Raw genomic sequence first — 14,561 nt, 5'->3', positions numbered from 1 at the left:
ATACTTGTACTGTATGATGTTTTGCAGCAATAAACTTGTGATTCTGATTGTTGAATCATACATGAGTAGCTAACTTTCTTCATCTAGGGAGTAGATGAAACTTATGGCTAAGTAGTATAAATTGAATGTGATTTACACTTGTTATATCTTGTATTAACTTGTCTACTTGTGTAGCTGTGATTACTTGCTATTGATTGATCACCAATAGTTTGGTTATAGTTGTTATTGTTCAATGAGAATTGGTAATAACAATGGAAACACATGAGTAGAGCTTGAGTTGTATGTTCATGAAAATAGAGATACACTTAGGTGGATTATTTAGCATTTCATGAAATAAAACAGAGTAGTAGTAGTATTTCACCATGAAAATAGGGAAATCTATATTGCTTTAGGCCATTTCATCATGAAAATGAGACTTGGAAATTTTGAAAATGAATCTCTGGTTAAACAAGAATAATATCAAGAAGTAAATCCATTCATTTGTGTTGTTTATGCCATAAGTGGAATCTACATCCCTAGAATCTTCCTTAAGTGAAATTTCTCTATTTGCATTCAGCATTTGTTAAACTAGATTTGTATATCAGATTTGTAGATTACAGCATTAGACTTTCTCTGCTCAAATTCATTGTAAGTCTAAATAATAGAGAAAACAAGGGCTTAGTAATTGTTTAAATTGCTCCTCGTGGGATCGACTCGATACACATTTTGTACTACAATTGTGACCTGTATACTTGCAGTCCAACGGGTGTAAAATCGGAATTAAACTTGCATGTATGTAAAAAAAACCCATCAAAAACCACTATTGATATTCTTTAAAAAGAATCACATTTTCATTTTCATGTTGCAATTGAAATCCCCTAACCTGTCATATGCATCGCATGTCAACCAATTATTAGATTAGTTATTATTTATACAAATCATGCCTAAACTCATAATGTGACATGTATGGCAGTTGCTCACCATTATACTCATGGTGTTGTCATTTTTTCTATTTGTTTTGTCAAGGTATAAAGTTCTTTTGATTATATTGGTGAAAAAGCATACAATCTGTGTAATGTAAGCAAGATTTACTAATTTTCGAGTAAAAATAACCACTATATTAGAAAGGCCACAAAATTTGATTTTATTGTGTTTTAAATCGAAGCATTTTTACCAATAACAATAATAGGAATAGTGAAGTTAGTGCAAATTTCAAAACAAGAAGCAATATACACTCGATTATGGTATGTAAATTTAAGATTATTATAAAATTATAGTTTTAGCCATTTACATACTATTTGTCCATAAAAAACTTAAATTTATTTTCATGAATATTATGGGTAAACTTCACAAGTGCGATGTTAAGTTTCAACAATAAAGTGATAAGCATAGTTAGTAAAATATGGGATGGATATAACACGGGTATGGACCTATACCATAAGTTAGAAAAAAAAATGTATAAATCTAGAGTTATTCTTATATACACTAACAATGTGTACAATATCACGGTTAGATACATGACACATATATAAAATTTGGATTAATTTAAATTCAGATTGTGTATCACGCATCCAATAGCGAAAGTGCCAATATATAGAAGATTAATTCATAAATCTATATGTGGACTAACAATATTTAAAAGTTATGGAACGACAAATATGGATTAAATTACTATAATTTTCAAAGATTATGCTACATTAAGACAACTTTAACTCTTATTCTTTTGTCTTAGATTATAAATTTATTAAAACTTTATTACCTTAGGTATTAAATTATAAAAATTATGATATATAGACAGGCGGCATGGAAGAATGTTCTTATTGTTATCCAAAATTTCAAAATAATTGAGTATAATTCGGGGAGAAGTAGAAGAAGAAGTAGAATTGTACTGCAACTGGAGTCTATACCCGACCCCACTTGTACGGATGTACCGGACATTTAGTGCCAGGTTGGCAGCCCAACGACAAAAATATATATATACCTCATTTGGCGCTTATTTTAGGTAACTGCGCCTCCAGCGAAAGAAGCCTCTTCAACATTCAACAAGCATGGATAATCACCACCAGCAGAGGGAGGAGCAGCCATACCTCCTCCATGATCACCTCCTCCACCACCACTGGCCGCCCTTGCAGGGCCAACAGCAGCAGCCACTGCAACATCAACACCAGCCGTATCTCCTCAATGATCAGCAGCAACCGGTTCAGCAAGGCATAATTCTCCACGAAAATTCACAGAATTTTCTGGATTCTATGCCTCGCGGTTACAGGTTTTGCCCCACTGATGAAGAGCTAATTGTACACTACTTGAGGAAAAGGATCGCCAAGGCTCCATTACCACTTAACAGAATTCATGAAGCCAATGTCTACGGCCACAATCCTCAAGAACTTACAAGTTAGTATCTATACAATTGAAAAAACTTTATGTTATTCTAACAGTTGTTTTTCTAGTTTTCGGATAAAGAACTCGGAAAACATCTTTTAGGCGTTTTCTCGATAAATATGTTCTGAAAACCCTTTCGGGAACTTTACTCCATGCGAAGGAAAGTATTTGACATAGTCTGATGTTCTTATAACAATATGCTATGTACAAGTGTTTGCTGTTTAACGATAGAGCATAATTGAACCCCTTTTAATTCCATAATCCCCAATTAATTAGGCAAAATCTTTGAAATTTAAACCATCTTTAGGCTTCATGATTTCAAGTTTTTTGATTGGTTTCTTCTGATTGTGAATTTTATTGTGAATTGTGTTCCACGAAAAATAGTTGGTGGACCAAAAAGATACCCTAAAATACTACCCACCACCTTAGATCACGAAAACACCATCGTCATAGAGATGAGATTTGGGGTTAGAGGGTTTCTCATTGATGCACGTACGTAAAAGTGATTAGTTTAGGGTTTGGGCTATGTGTCTAATTTAATAACTAACATTCTTGTCTGTCTGAAAAATGGGTATTTGTCCCTAACAAAATTTGAATAAAAGCAGCCTTGATAAATAAATTATGATCCCCTTTTTCTTTATTTTGTTGTAATATTGCATGACTATGCTATATATTTGCTTATTTCTTTTTTGATTATATATGCGCAGATAGATACAAATCGGATAGCTTTCATAACGTGAACGGATGGTACTTCTTCACCTATTTGACGAACAAATACCCCAAAGGCAGCCGTCCCTCTCGATCATGTGGAGATGGTGGATTTTGGAAACCCACCGGCAAAGACAAGAAGATTTATTACAATGGCAATACCGTCGGCTACCGGAAGTCACTAGATTTCTTACTTGGGCCTGGTCAAAAAACGGCTTGGAAGATGCATGAATATAGAATTCATGCAAATAACCCCAAGGTACAAGCCAGTACTTATTTTCTGATTAACTTGCTTTATATATTATTTATATACTTCAAGGTATTCTTATAATCTTTTCAATGGACAGTAATAAGAATAACAATTCATGCTATGCTTATTCTCACTTCTTCTCTTCTCCTTCTCATCTGATTATTTCATGAAACATTTTAATGTCTTTTATGTGTTATCTATGCATGTCTTAGTTTGGATATATAGGCACATTTTGGATGTTTATACACATAGTGCGCCTAGGTAGCTAGACATATATGTTGCCCAACCAACGATGGATTTGAAGATGTAACATGCATGCACATGTAAATTTCAGAACCAACATAGAAAAATTTTCAAAAAAAATATGAATATATAGAACTTGGGAGGAGATTTCCTCTCCCTGCGCTCCCAGTTTTCATGCTTGAGTCCAACAGATATAATCATTAGAAGGTAGAAATCTTCATATACAGCATAAGAATAAGTTTTCAGTAGGAAACAAGTTAGGGTTTTTTTTTTTTTTTTTGATAATTTTCGGGAAGTGGTGATTAAAACTCTTTGACAACCGAGCTCTACCCACCAAGTCAAGAACAATTTACTTCTTGATTTCTGTCAGTATAGTACATACATACACTATTATGTAAAAGAGTAGTGGTGTCCACTTCTTAATCTACAAGTCTTTACAACAATATTCTACTAAGTGCTCAGTAACCACTTCTCAAATAATATAGGCTGTCCATTTGCATGGCTTTTTTTATTTCCAAACTCCATTATACATTACTAACATGTTGTTCATTTTTGACAGTCGGATCCAGTTTTGTGTAGATTGTATATGAACATAAAACGCAAAAACAAAGATGAAAATGAAGGTGACACGGAAGAATTGATGAGGGAAAATCTTGACCAGTGTCTTACAGTGAATGAAGCTCCCATGCAGAATGAGGACAATGATTTGGCTGCTGGTTCTACAAACGATCAATGTATGGAGTATATTACCAGCGCTCTAGACACAGGAGGTGATGCCAATTCAAACCAGGTTATCTATGATCTTTCTAGTTTCCAATTTCCTCATGATCTATTTCAAGATTTCCAAGGATACACTAATTCTCATGGTGGGCTCGAAGCAATTACTCAAAGTACTCAAGAGTTCACTGAACCGTTCCATTTATCAAAGGGTACCATGATGCCCTCTAATTTGAGTATGGAACCGGTCCATTTATCAGGGGGTACCATGATCCCCTCTGATTTCAATATGGAGGATGTTTGGAAGTATGCTATTGGTGGTACTGATTTGTCCAACTTAGCATGGCAAAATGGTTGTGCTGGTGGTTATGTGTCAATATGACCTCTCTCAAAATTGATGGTGAGAATTCAGGCAATAAGTAGAAGTATCATACATATTTTGATTACAGTAGTGGTGTTGTTGTATGCAATGTATAAACAAGGACAAGGATTTTAGCAGGTTTTAATTACTAATTTCGTCTTGATTGATATGGGCAACAATCCATGCTTGTTTCTTTACTTACTTAATTTTCACTTATGTATATGTTGAGTTTTTTCCTTATGGTCTATGTGTAGTGTATATTTGCGATTTTTCTTCTTCCTTTCAAACATGAACACTTCCACATCCTATGGTTAGCTATATTAATTACAAGCCTTCAAAACAACTTACTTATAAATTATTTTCACATATGCTAGTCTTTAGTTAAAAATAAATAATTTGTAATTAGTTAAAATTTTTTTCATAACCATGAGCGGTCAAAAGAATTGGTAGGTCATCAGGACAGATTGCGCTTTTAAAACAAAACTCTATGACGGATAGACTGAATGGATTATCGATTGATGGTTTGGTGGTTACATTAATTTAGTATGTTCTCCCTTCCAATGAAAAAAGAAAATGACTAGCAACCCAAATACTAAATTCAAGTTTTCAAAATCAGGATCCAACGAATAAATCGTTTAAAAACACACATACATACACACATGAATACATCAAATCATATTTCAGATTATATAATCCTAATAACAGATACATCAAATCATAGCTCAAATTATATAACGGGATAATTTCAGAAACCTTCTTTGAGGTTTTTCCTAATCACACCTAGCACCCCTAAAGTTTTTGAAATCACACTTAGCACCCTTAGAATGACAACTTTTGTAGCATATCAACCCGTTTAGGTAAAAATAGTATTAAAAATGTATTTAAGAGAGAGACTATAATATTCTTCCACATTTGCCCTTTTGCAAGTTGATTTTTGAAAACTAGAAGATGAAAATAAAAACAAGTTGATTCCTTTTTGCCTTTTCATATTTCTTATGCAAGAAAAGGCAAGAAAAAGGAAAAAACATTTATGTTCGATTATGTAAAAATAAAGTAACAAAAATGCCATAAAATTTGGGCTCTATTTTTTTTGCATATGCAACAGAAGATAGGTTTTGAGGTACTTAGATAATCTTTTTTTTTTTTCCATATAATATTTGTTTTTATTCAATACAAAATCATAAAAGTTACAAGATTTGCAGCATGGCCATGAACAAAAGACTTGACCTATCCTCACCTATCCCCCCCTTTTTCCTGAACCAGTACATGGAAACATCACTAAACACAAGCACGCCGGCGCTCAAGAAGCACGGAAGTTAGGATAGCCAAGCCTATCCAACCTAAGGTCTCCTCGAACCAAACGCGGCAATTGCGCAAACGAGTTATAGATAACAGTAGAGCGGGTATCTGTCCCAATCTTAGAAAGCCGATCTGCTGGCACATTCGCTTGGCGATAACAGTGGGAGACAGCTTGAAAAGCATTCCGAAAGGCAAGCAACTCGTCCAGCTCTCGTTGCAAGGCCCATGGGCATCTACCAACCCCCGTGACCATTTGGACTAAAAGAATGGAATCAGACTCCAGGTGCAAGCAACAAAAGCTTTGCGTGACACACAACTTAATCCCAAATAACAAGGCCTTCAATTCTGAATGTAGGCTCGTCGTCTCTCCCCAATAACCCGCAAAACCAAGTCTGAAAATTCCTGCACTATCTCGCAAAATCCCACCACCTCCACTCCTCCCCGGATTCCCTAAGGAGCACCCATCAGTGTTCAGTTTTAGGAGGGTAGAAGCCGGAGGCAGCCACCTGACTAATGTGACCCTCATTTCCTTCTTCCACCCCATCAGCGAAATGTGTAGTCGATGCCACGAATAACGTCCCACCCCCATATCCTTAAAGTGCATCTGAAGAATATCACAGAGATCCGAAAGAATAAAGCCATGGACCTGTATCGCTGACAACACCTTTCCTTCCCACACCGCCACATTCCTAGCCTTCCAAAGATGCCAACAAATAAGCGAAGGCAATATCTGATACAACAATTTCATCAACTTGTTCTTAGCCGGGCGCATCCACCATTGAATGACTGCATGTTTTACCGTTGAGACATGTGCAAAGTCTCCTGCCTCTACCTGAAAAGAATTCCATACCCACCGTGGGACATCTCCAGCACAAAAGACATGATCAACTGACTCCACCGCTGGGTTGACACAGCAAGAACACCGAGATGGACCGCAGACACCCCGCCTCTGCAGCGATTCCATCACAGGCAGGCGGCCCGATAACATCCTAATCATAAAAAAAGAGATTTTTACAGGCAAAGCTGACAACCAAATATTAGAGGAGAAGATGGAAATGTTGGATTTCTGTCGGACCAAATTATATGCAGATGAGAAGGAGAAGGAACCAGTTGTCTCCAAGTCCCACACCATCCTATCTGGGCGTGTAGAAAAAATATCAGGAGGGCGTATTTGCATAATCCTAGAAACAATGCTATCAGGTAGCCATTGATGAAGCATCGAAACGTTCCAGCTCCCATTCAACACGAAGTCCGCTACGGCGTGATCACCAAAATTCTCAACCTGTTGACACAACGACCCTGCACCCATCCAATTCTCATGCCAAAAGTCGACCATTCCATTCTGCAACACCCACTGGATATGGGAATCTGCCAGAGCCTGGCACCTGACCAGCCTCCTCCAGGTGGGAGATTGAAAGCGCTGAAGTTCCGCTTCACACACATGACCGCCATGGAGGTATTTATCGTGCATAAATTTTGCCCAGAGGGATAAACATTGCCTGAGGGACCACCATAGCTTCACTGAAAATGTCTCCAACACATCCGCCAGGGACCGCACGCCAATCCCCCCTTCATCAAGCGGTTTGCACATAGTCTCCCATCTAATCCAATGGTAGCGATTACCCCCCTCAGACCTTCCCCAAAGGAAATTTGCAAAAACCTTCTCGAGGGTATGAAGCACACCCTTTGGAGGATCCGTGACAGCAAGGATGTGTAGAGGCAACGACGACAAAACACTCCTGATTAAAACCAAACGCCCACCAGGCGACAATAACTTTTCCTTCCACGATAGATCCCGCTTTGCAACTGAGGAGCAGATGTCCAAGAAGTAGCTACATCTCCGTCTTCCGGAATAGAGAGTGCATCCAAGATACTTAAGTGGGAGGGACTTGGCCTGAAAACCAGAAACTTGTGACACCACTCGTCGGCGAGCAGGGCTCAACTTATCATGAGTAACAAAGCAACTCTTCAGACAATTTACCTGCTGCCCAGACATACTACAATACATCCCCAATACCTTCATAACATGCCGCAAAGTACTCTTAACCCCGCTACAAAAAATAATTACGTCATCTGCAAAAGCTAGATGTGTAATGACAGGACATGTGGAAGGAATCTTAAACGGCAGGAATCCACGCTGGCCAACCAAAGAGTTAAGCAACCTAGACAGGACCTCTGCCCCAATAACAAAAAGAGCCGGTGAAATGGGGTCACCTTGTCGGAGCCCCCTAGTTGATTGGAAAAAGCCACAAGGAGAGCCGTTGACCAGAACCGAAAACCAAACATTGGAGATTAATCGCCAAATCATATCAATCCACCTCTCCGTGAAACCAAATCGACGCAGTACTTGTAACAAGAAAACCCATGAAATGCGGTCGTAAGCCTTGGCCATGTCCAACTTTAACACCACATTCCCTCCCCTATTAGAGCGACGAATACCAGATATAAGCTCCTGAGCCAACAGAAAATTATCAGAGATATGCCTTCCTTTCACAAAGCCACTCTGCTGAGGGGAAATAATCTTCGGCAAGATCCATGCTAATCTGTCCGACAAAACCTTGGATATCACCTTATTGATAAAGTTACACAAGCTAATCGGACGGAATTGGGTAAAATCCTGCGGAGACTGGACCTTCGGAATCAGCACTATTGAAGTGGAAGATATACTCCTAGGCAGCACCTCTCCACAGAAGAAACTTACCACAGCCGCATGGACATCCTCTGCCACAATGTCCCATGCACACGTAAAAAACCTACCCGAGAACCCATCCGGCCCAGCCGCACTCCCACCATCCATTGCAAAAATCACTGACTTAACTTCTTCCTTAGAAGGGATCTCGTCTAGCATGTCATTATCCTGGTCCGTCAGCAATTTCGGTATAACGTCAAGAGCATTAAAGGATGCACTAGGGGACTCTGCCGTAAATAACCGTTTAAAAAAGGATTCGGCTTCACTCTCAATGTCATCCGCAGACTCCAGCCAATCCCCGGTGGATGATTTAATCCGATGGATTACCGACCGTTGGTGGCGCTCTGCCACCACTGCATGGAAATATCTCGAATTTCGATCTCCATCCTTCAACCATTTGACCCTTGATTTTTGTTGCCAAAACATATGCTCCACCCCTTGCGACCGCCGAAGATGAGCCCGAGCCTTCTGTAATGCTACAAGCTTGTTTTCCGATGGATCAGTGTCATAGCTCAACTCAGCGTTGAGGTACTTAGATAATCTAAACATAGAAAATCTATCTTTTTTTAACTACGATTTTATCTTGTTATGTAGTTTAATCAGTAAGAGGTGAGGGAAAAATATGTTAAAATCATTCATTTGGTGAAAAAAATGCTGGGATGCAATTGAAATCATGGAAAAAATGCATATTAAATATACCTATAATGGTTTTCAATTATCAAAAACAAAATTTTTGAAAAAACTGGTTAACAAACAGTATTCAAATTTTTTTTTTCCTTTCTATCAAAAACTTTGGCACAGATCTTATAATGGTCATATGAATCAACAAAAATGATACAATTCAGCAGTTATTGTACTTACACTCCTTCAATTTCTATGCAAATATTGTAGTTCTATTTGTTTTTATTTTCATCTTCTAAAATTTAAAAATCAACTAACAAAAGGGCAAAATTGGAAGAATACTATAGTCCCTCTACTAAACATATTTTTTAATATATTTTTACATAAAAGGGCTATTATGTTACAAAGGTTGTCATTCTAAGGGTGTTAAGTGTGATTTTAGAAACTTGAGGGGTGTTAGGTGTGATTAGAAAAAACCTCAAGGGAGGTTTTTGAAATTATCTCTTATATAATCCTAATAACAGCACAGCAATGATAGATGTCAAGATATTTAAAAATTGCAATGTTAGCCAAAAAAACACTTCTTAAATCCAAGGTTATAGACTTGTAGTAATGTCAAGATATTTTTAAAAAAAATGCAATGTTAGCCAAAAAAAAAAAAAAGCTTAAATCCAAGGTTGTAGTTTTCAACATTACACACCAATGACATAACAACAAAAAACAAAAAACAAATAAAATGAATGGCTTAAATTGATCCTATGCAATATTTGAAGCCTAAACTTTAGAAACTAGAAAGATTTTTTTTTAATAGTATAGAGATATAAATTACACAATTTATATCTCATGCCCGCTTCCCCTCCCTCATACCGTGGATCGATGTTTATGGGTTTGGGTTGTCTTGTTCATGAACTAACAAAAAAAAAAAAGAAAAGAAAAAGCTTCCAAAACTATATGTTGCTTTTTGATGTTCACCCTAATAGTGACTATTTGATAGGAAACACTTTAACATCATCCAAAACAGGACCACATATGTGACCATAGTCATGAAGCTTTGTGTGATAATTTGGGCTATAAAAAGTTATTCTTGTTCTGTTTGAAAGTGCTTGAAACTTGAGGATGGCAGTCTTGGATCCACCAATTCCAGTTGATGTAAATGAAACTTTTATGGTTTTCCTAGCTCCAAAAGCTTCAATCGTCATAGATCCATGACAACCATTCCTAGCATCCCCAAAAGCGAAGGAAAGAAAGTAGAACTTGTTAGGTACTGTTCTTATGATTTGTGCAATAGCAGTTTCTCTTCCTCCAACCAATTCAATAGCTGCAAGTCCCTGGGGAACAGAGAAATGCTTCGAGTCAACATACTTAACTAGGGATGGCAATGGGGCGGGGTCACCCGCCCCGCATGGGGCTAATGGAGAGGGGGGAATTTTTCCCCCCCCACTTAGAAACGAGGCGGGGGCGGGCCTCTTTAAAAAAAATAAAAATAAAAAATATATATATAATTATATATATAATATATAATTTAATTAGTTACAAACTTATGATAATGATATTATTAGTTATATGTATTATATGATGTCTATTAGTATATATAATATAATTGATATTATTAATTATACTAATAATTATATATGTGTACTAATACAAATTATTAATTGGTTATACTAAATTTACTAATACATTTATACTAAATCCCTAATTACAATTAATACAATAACATTTTTTCTTAAAAAAAGCACAAGCACAATAATGAATTAGTGATTGTATTTGTGTCAAAAGTGAAAACTTGACTACTTTAGTTATATTTATTTCATCATGTTGGATTATATTCAAATAATTTTTGTTTGATTGTTTTTATAAGTTTCAATTGTAAAATTACAATGAATAATAATTTGATGATGTGTTGATATTTAGTACTTGATTATTTGCTAAAATTTGATTATAATAAAATTATATAACAAATTTTTATTAGCCCCGCGGAAGCACCAGCGGGAGAAGCGGGGCGGGACGGGGCGGGAGAGAGGGGAGTTTGTAGGTAGCGGGGCGGGGGATGGGGGAGGGGTCCCCCGCCCCAACCCCGCCCCGTTGCCATCCCTATACTTAACTGGTTTGAGGGATTCAACAATCCATCCAGGGAGCGATGAGTAGATGTCCGTCCTCTTAGGGAGGAGCAGCACCCCAGTTGAGAAATTCTTGAACACATGAGGGCCAGTTTCAAAATCACCATTTTTGACCAAGGTACCTGCATAATTTCAGTGCAAATTAGGAGCTTTCTATGAATTATGAAATATACATTGCATTGGTTAACATTTACTATATATTTAGAAGAAACTACAAATTTATATTTTAAAGATAGTGTCTTCGTGAACGAATATCAACAGTCAATAATAAAAAGAACAAAAAGGCAGTTGGGTTGTAATTAGGGTTGCAAACGAATCGAGCCGCTTGCGAGCGGCTCGAGTCAAGCTCGAGTCGAGCTCGAGTCAAACTCGAGCTTACAATATTAAACTCGTTAGCTCGCAAGCCTTTAGTATATATATATTTTTTTTATTATTATTTTTATTTAAAAATAAAATTACGTATATTATATATATATTTATTTTCATAGTAAAATTACATATATATCCTTAATATTTTTATTATTTATTTAAAAAAATATTATTTTATTTATTTTTTTTAAATAAAATAATTATTTTTTTATTTTTTTCGAGCTCGACCTTGAAAATCGCCGGCTCGTCGAGCTCGAGTTCGAGTTCGAACTTGGTAAAATTTAGTCGAGACTCGGCTCGATTAGCTCAAAACTCGATTCGGCTTGGCTCGTTTGCAGCCATAGTTGTCATCAACTTACGACCATTGCCCAACAATTCAGACAATTATTTTGGGATAAATGTTAATGGCACTCCTTTCTCTGTGAACGGCACCCTTTTTTTTTCAACCTTTTGCCATATGAATCAGATAAAAATTGCCATGTTTTTCTTTGAATTTACAGCTGCCATTAGAAAAGTCAAGAGGAGTATCATTAACAGATAAGTGTGCGCCATTAACATTTTTCTTGTACTGGCCAATATCGAGCTTTCACATATCTGCTTAAAGATCTGGGAGGCAGATGATATAGGAAAAAAATTCCAAATTTGGAAGAGGACTTACCCTTAGTGTATCTGAGAGGAAGCATCTCCTTGATTGCAATTGCATCCAAAAGAGGTCCACAGGTAGGATCCTCTTGAATTCCAGGATTATGAAATGTAACCTTGACAACATCAGAAGTTGCCTTAACAGCCCATGCATAAGTATCACCACCATCGCTGCTAAGCAGTGTTTGAATTGGGAGTTCAGTCGAAAAACCAGGGACAGGAACCCTTAGCTTCTCATCTTGGGCACAAGTCCTGGTGACTGCAAAGGTCAATGAGTATATCGCTCCAGGTTTCACCTTAACATATTGAGATATGGAAGCCTCATTTCCAAGCCTCGCTGCCTGAGCCCCACGAGGGATTGCGAAGTAAAAACCACCAGGTTGCCGTCCACTTGAAACATATTCAACTATGCCATGAATTTTCCATTTGGGCAAGGAGTATTTTCCTATGATCTGTCTTTTCTTAAGGTTTGATACCTTTGGCCCTTCCTCAAAGTTACCATTTTCTAGTAGACCTGCAAAATGTAAACAGAAATATGGTTAGAAAAACATACTACTGCTAGTTATGAGTAAATTTTTCTCCCTGTTCTTGTATCTTGCCATTGTTCGAATTTTTCAGAAAAAAATAATAATAAAGAGGAAGAGTACATAGTAGGTCGGTTCATATCAATAATTAAAAAGAAGTCCAGAGCGAAAAACCTTACAATGGTTACGGCAAAAGCAGATCTGATACGATTGGGGGGATACTGGGGATGTTTTGAAACTTAATTTATACTACTAAAGAGGAAAGTGATACGTGAAAAGGAAGGTGAGATAGAGATAGAGTAAAGGCCAGGGGCTGATGAGAAATGAAGAAGCTTAAAGAGAATTAAAACCGTTTAGGACCAAGAAAAATGTAGTGGCTGAAAAGGGATTACTTGAGATTACAAAGAATAGCTTGCACGCATGAGTTAATTCAGGATTGCAGATGGAAAACGCGGGAAGCAATGTCTACCTCAAATGGTATCCTTTTTTGATTGTTATAGTTTAAAGGGATAAAGTGATAATAATTTTAAGGGTTAAACATGTCTTTTTACTTTAATTAACATATTCCATTAAATTTGATCGTTAGTTTTGGAGGCAAAATGACTATAAAATAACGTTAAGAAAAAAATTGATAGTGGCACTGAACGTTAAGAGGGTAAAGTGATAATAACCCTCCTTCTTTTATAGCTGTCACTGTGGGTCTGGAGCCTCCCATAGTAGCTTAGTTGGATTACAATTGACCTTCTACCAAAAAAAAGAGTTCTTGATTAAAATACAAATCAAGCTTAATTTTTTTAAAGTTGTTACTATCGGCCTGGTTTTGATTAGTAGTGGAGTGTGATTTCCACCTAATAATAAACACTCCATTCTTTATTTGGATGTTATACAACCTTTTCTTCGCAACCCTTTTGGTTTACTTGCAACACGTATCATAAGATTTCAATAACAATATTATGGACTCGATAACATTTTTCATAATGATTTTAAATCCCATCCTCCACTCTAGCAAATTTTTAACTTCACTATTCAGCTTGCATTATTGATAAGTGACTAATTTACGTAATAATTGTATGATATTTTATATTATTTTTAGTCACTTTGAGTATATTATTGGAAGAAAATGATTCATTTTGGCTATAATTGGTATAAAATGCTTTTGTTCAATTAAATGAGGTTTTTATCACTTTTTACTTGGATTTTGTGTATTTTGACAGTTTTGACACATTTTTGTATTTCGGCTATAACTTGAGCTACACTGATCGGCTTAAGATGATTCTTGAACCAATTTGAAGATAAGAGATAGATCTACAACTTTGGTGAAGACATCTAAATCCAGTTTGAAGGTTTTCCAGGTCAAAATGCTGAATTACAATAGCAAATTTCTACTGGTCGAAACTGAAACAGGGCAATGAGCAGTCAAGGGTATTTCAGTCATATCTCAGCCTACACAGATCCAAATGAGGTGATTCTTGATGCATTGGAAAGATAACTCAAAAGGCTACAACTTTCATGTTTTAGACATGAGCTGGTTCAGCCTCTAACATCAAGAAAAGATCGGTTGAAGTTGGGCCAAAAACAGAGCAAGTGATCCACACTCGGATCCACTATTCATCCGAACCCTCGGCTGTTTCTGGGTTAGTGGATCCGAGCTCGGATCCAT

The 14,561-nt window shown here is 36.8% G+C and overlaps 1 protein-coding gene across 1 annotated transcript; it reads right to left on the bottom strand.

The window, feature by feature from the left end:
- Positions 1–10,229: 10,229 nt before the first annotated feature.
- Positions 10,230–12,979, bottom strand: LOC140008646 (protein TEEBE-like). The gene is made up of 4 exons (XM_072053482.1): positions 12,934–12,979; positions 12,394–12,891; positions 11,342–11,488; positions 10,230–10,603 (listed from the first exon to the last, which is right to left on the bottom strand). The coding sequence occupies exons 1-4, from the start codon at positions 12,977–12,979 to the stop codon at positions 10,230–10,232; spliced, it is 1,065 nt and encodes a 354-aa protein (XP_071909583.1).
- Positions 12,980–14,561: the final 1,582 nt, after the last annotated feature.

The sequence above is a fragment of the Coffea arabica genome, chromosome 6c (assembly GCF_036785885.1).
Source record: "Coffea arabica cultivar ET-39 chromosome 6c, Coffea Arabica ET-39 HiFi, whole genome shotgun sequence".
Lineage (NCBI taxonomy): Eukaryota > Viridiplantae > Streptophyta > Magnoliopsida > Gentianales > Rubiaceae > Coffea > Coffea arabica.
This window is presented reverse-complemented; position numbering and strand designations above follow the sequence as displayed.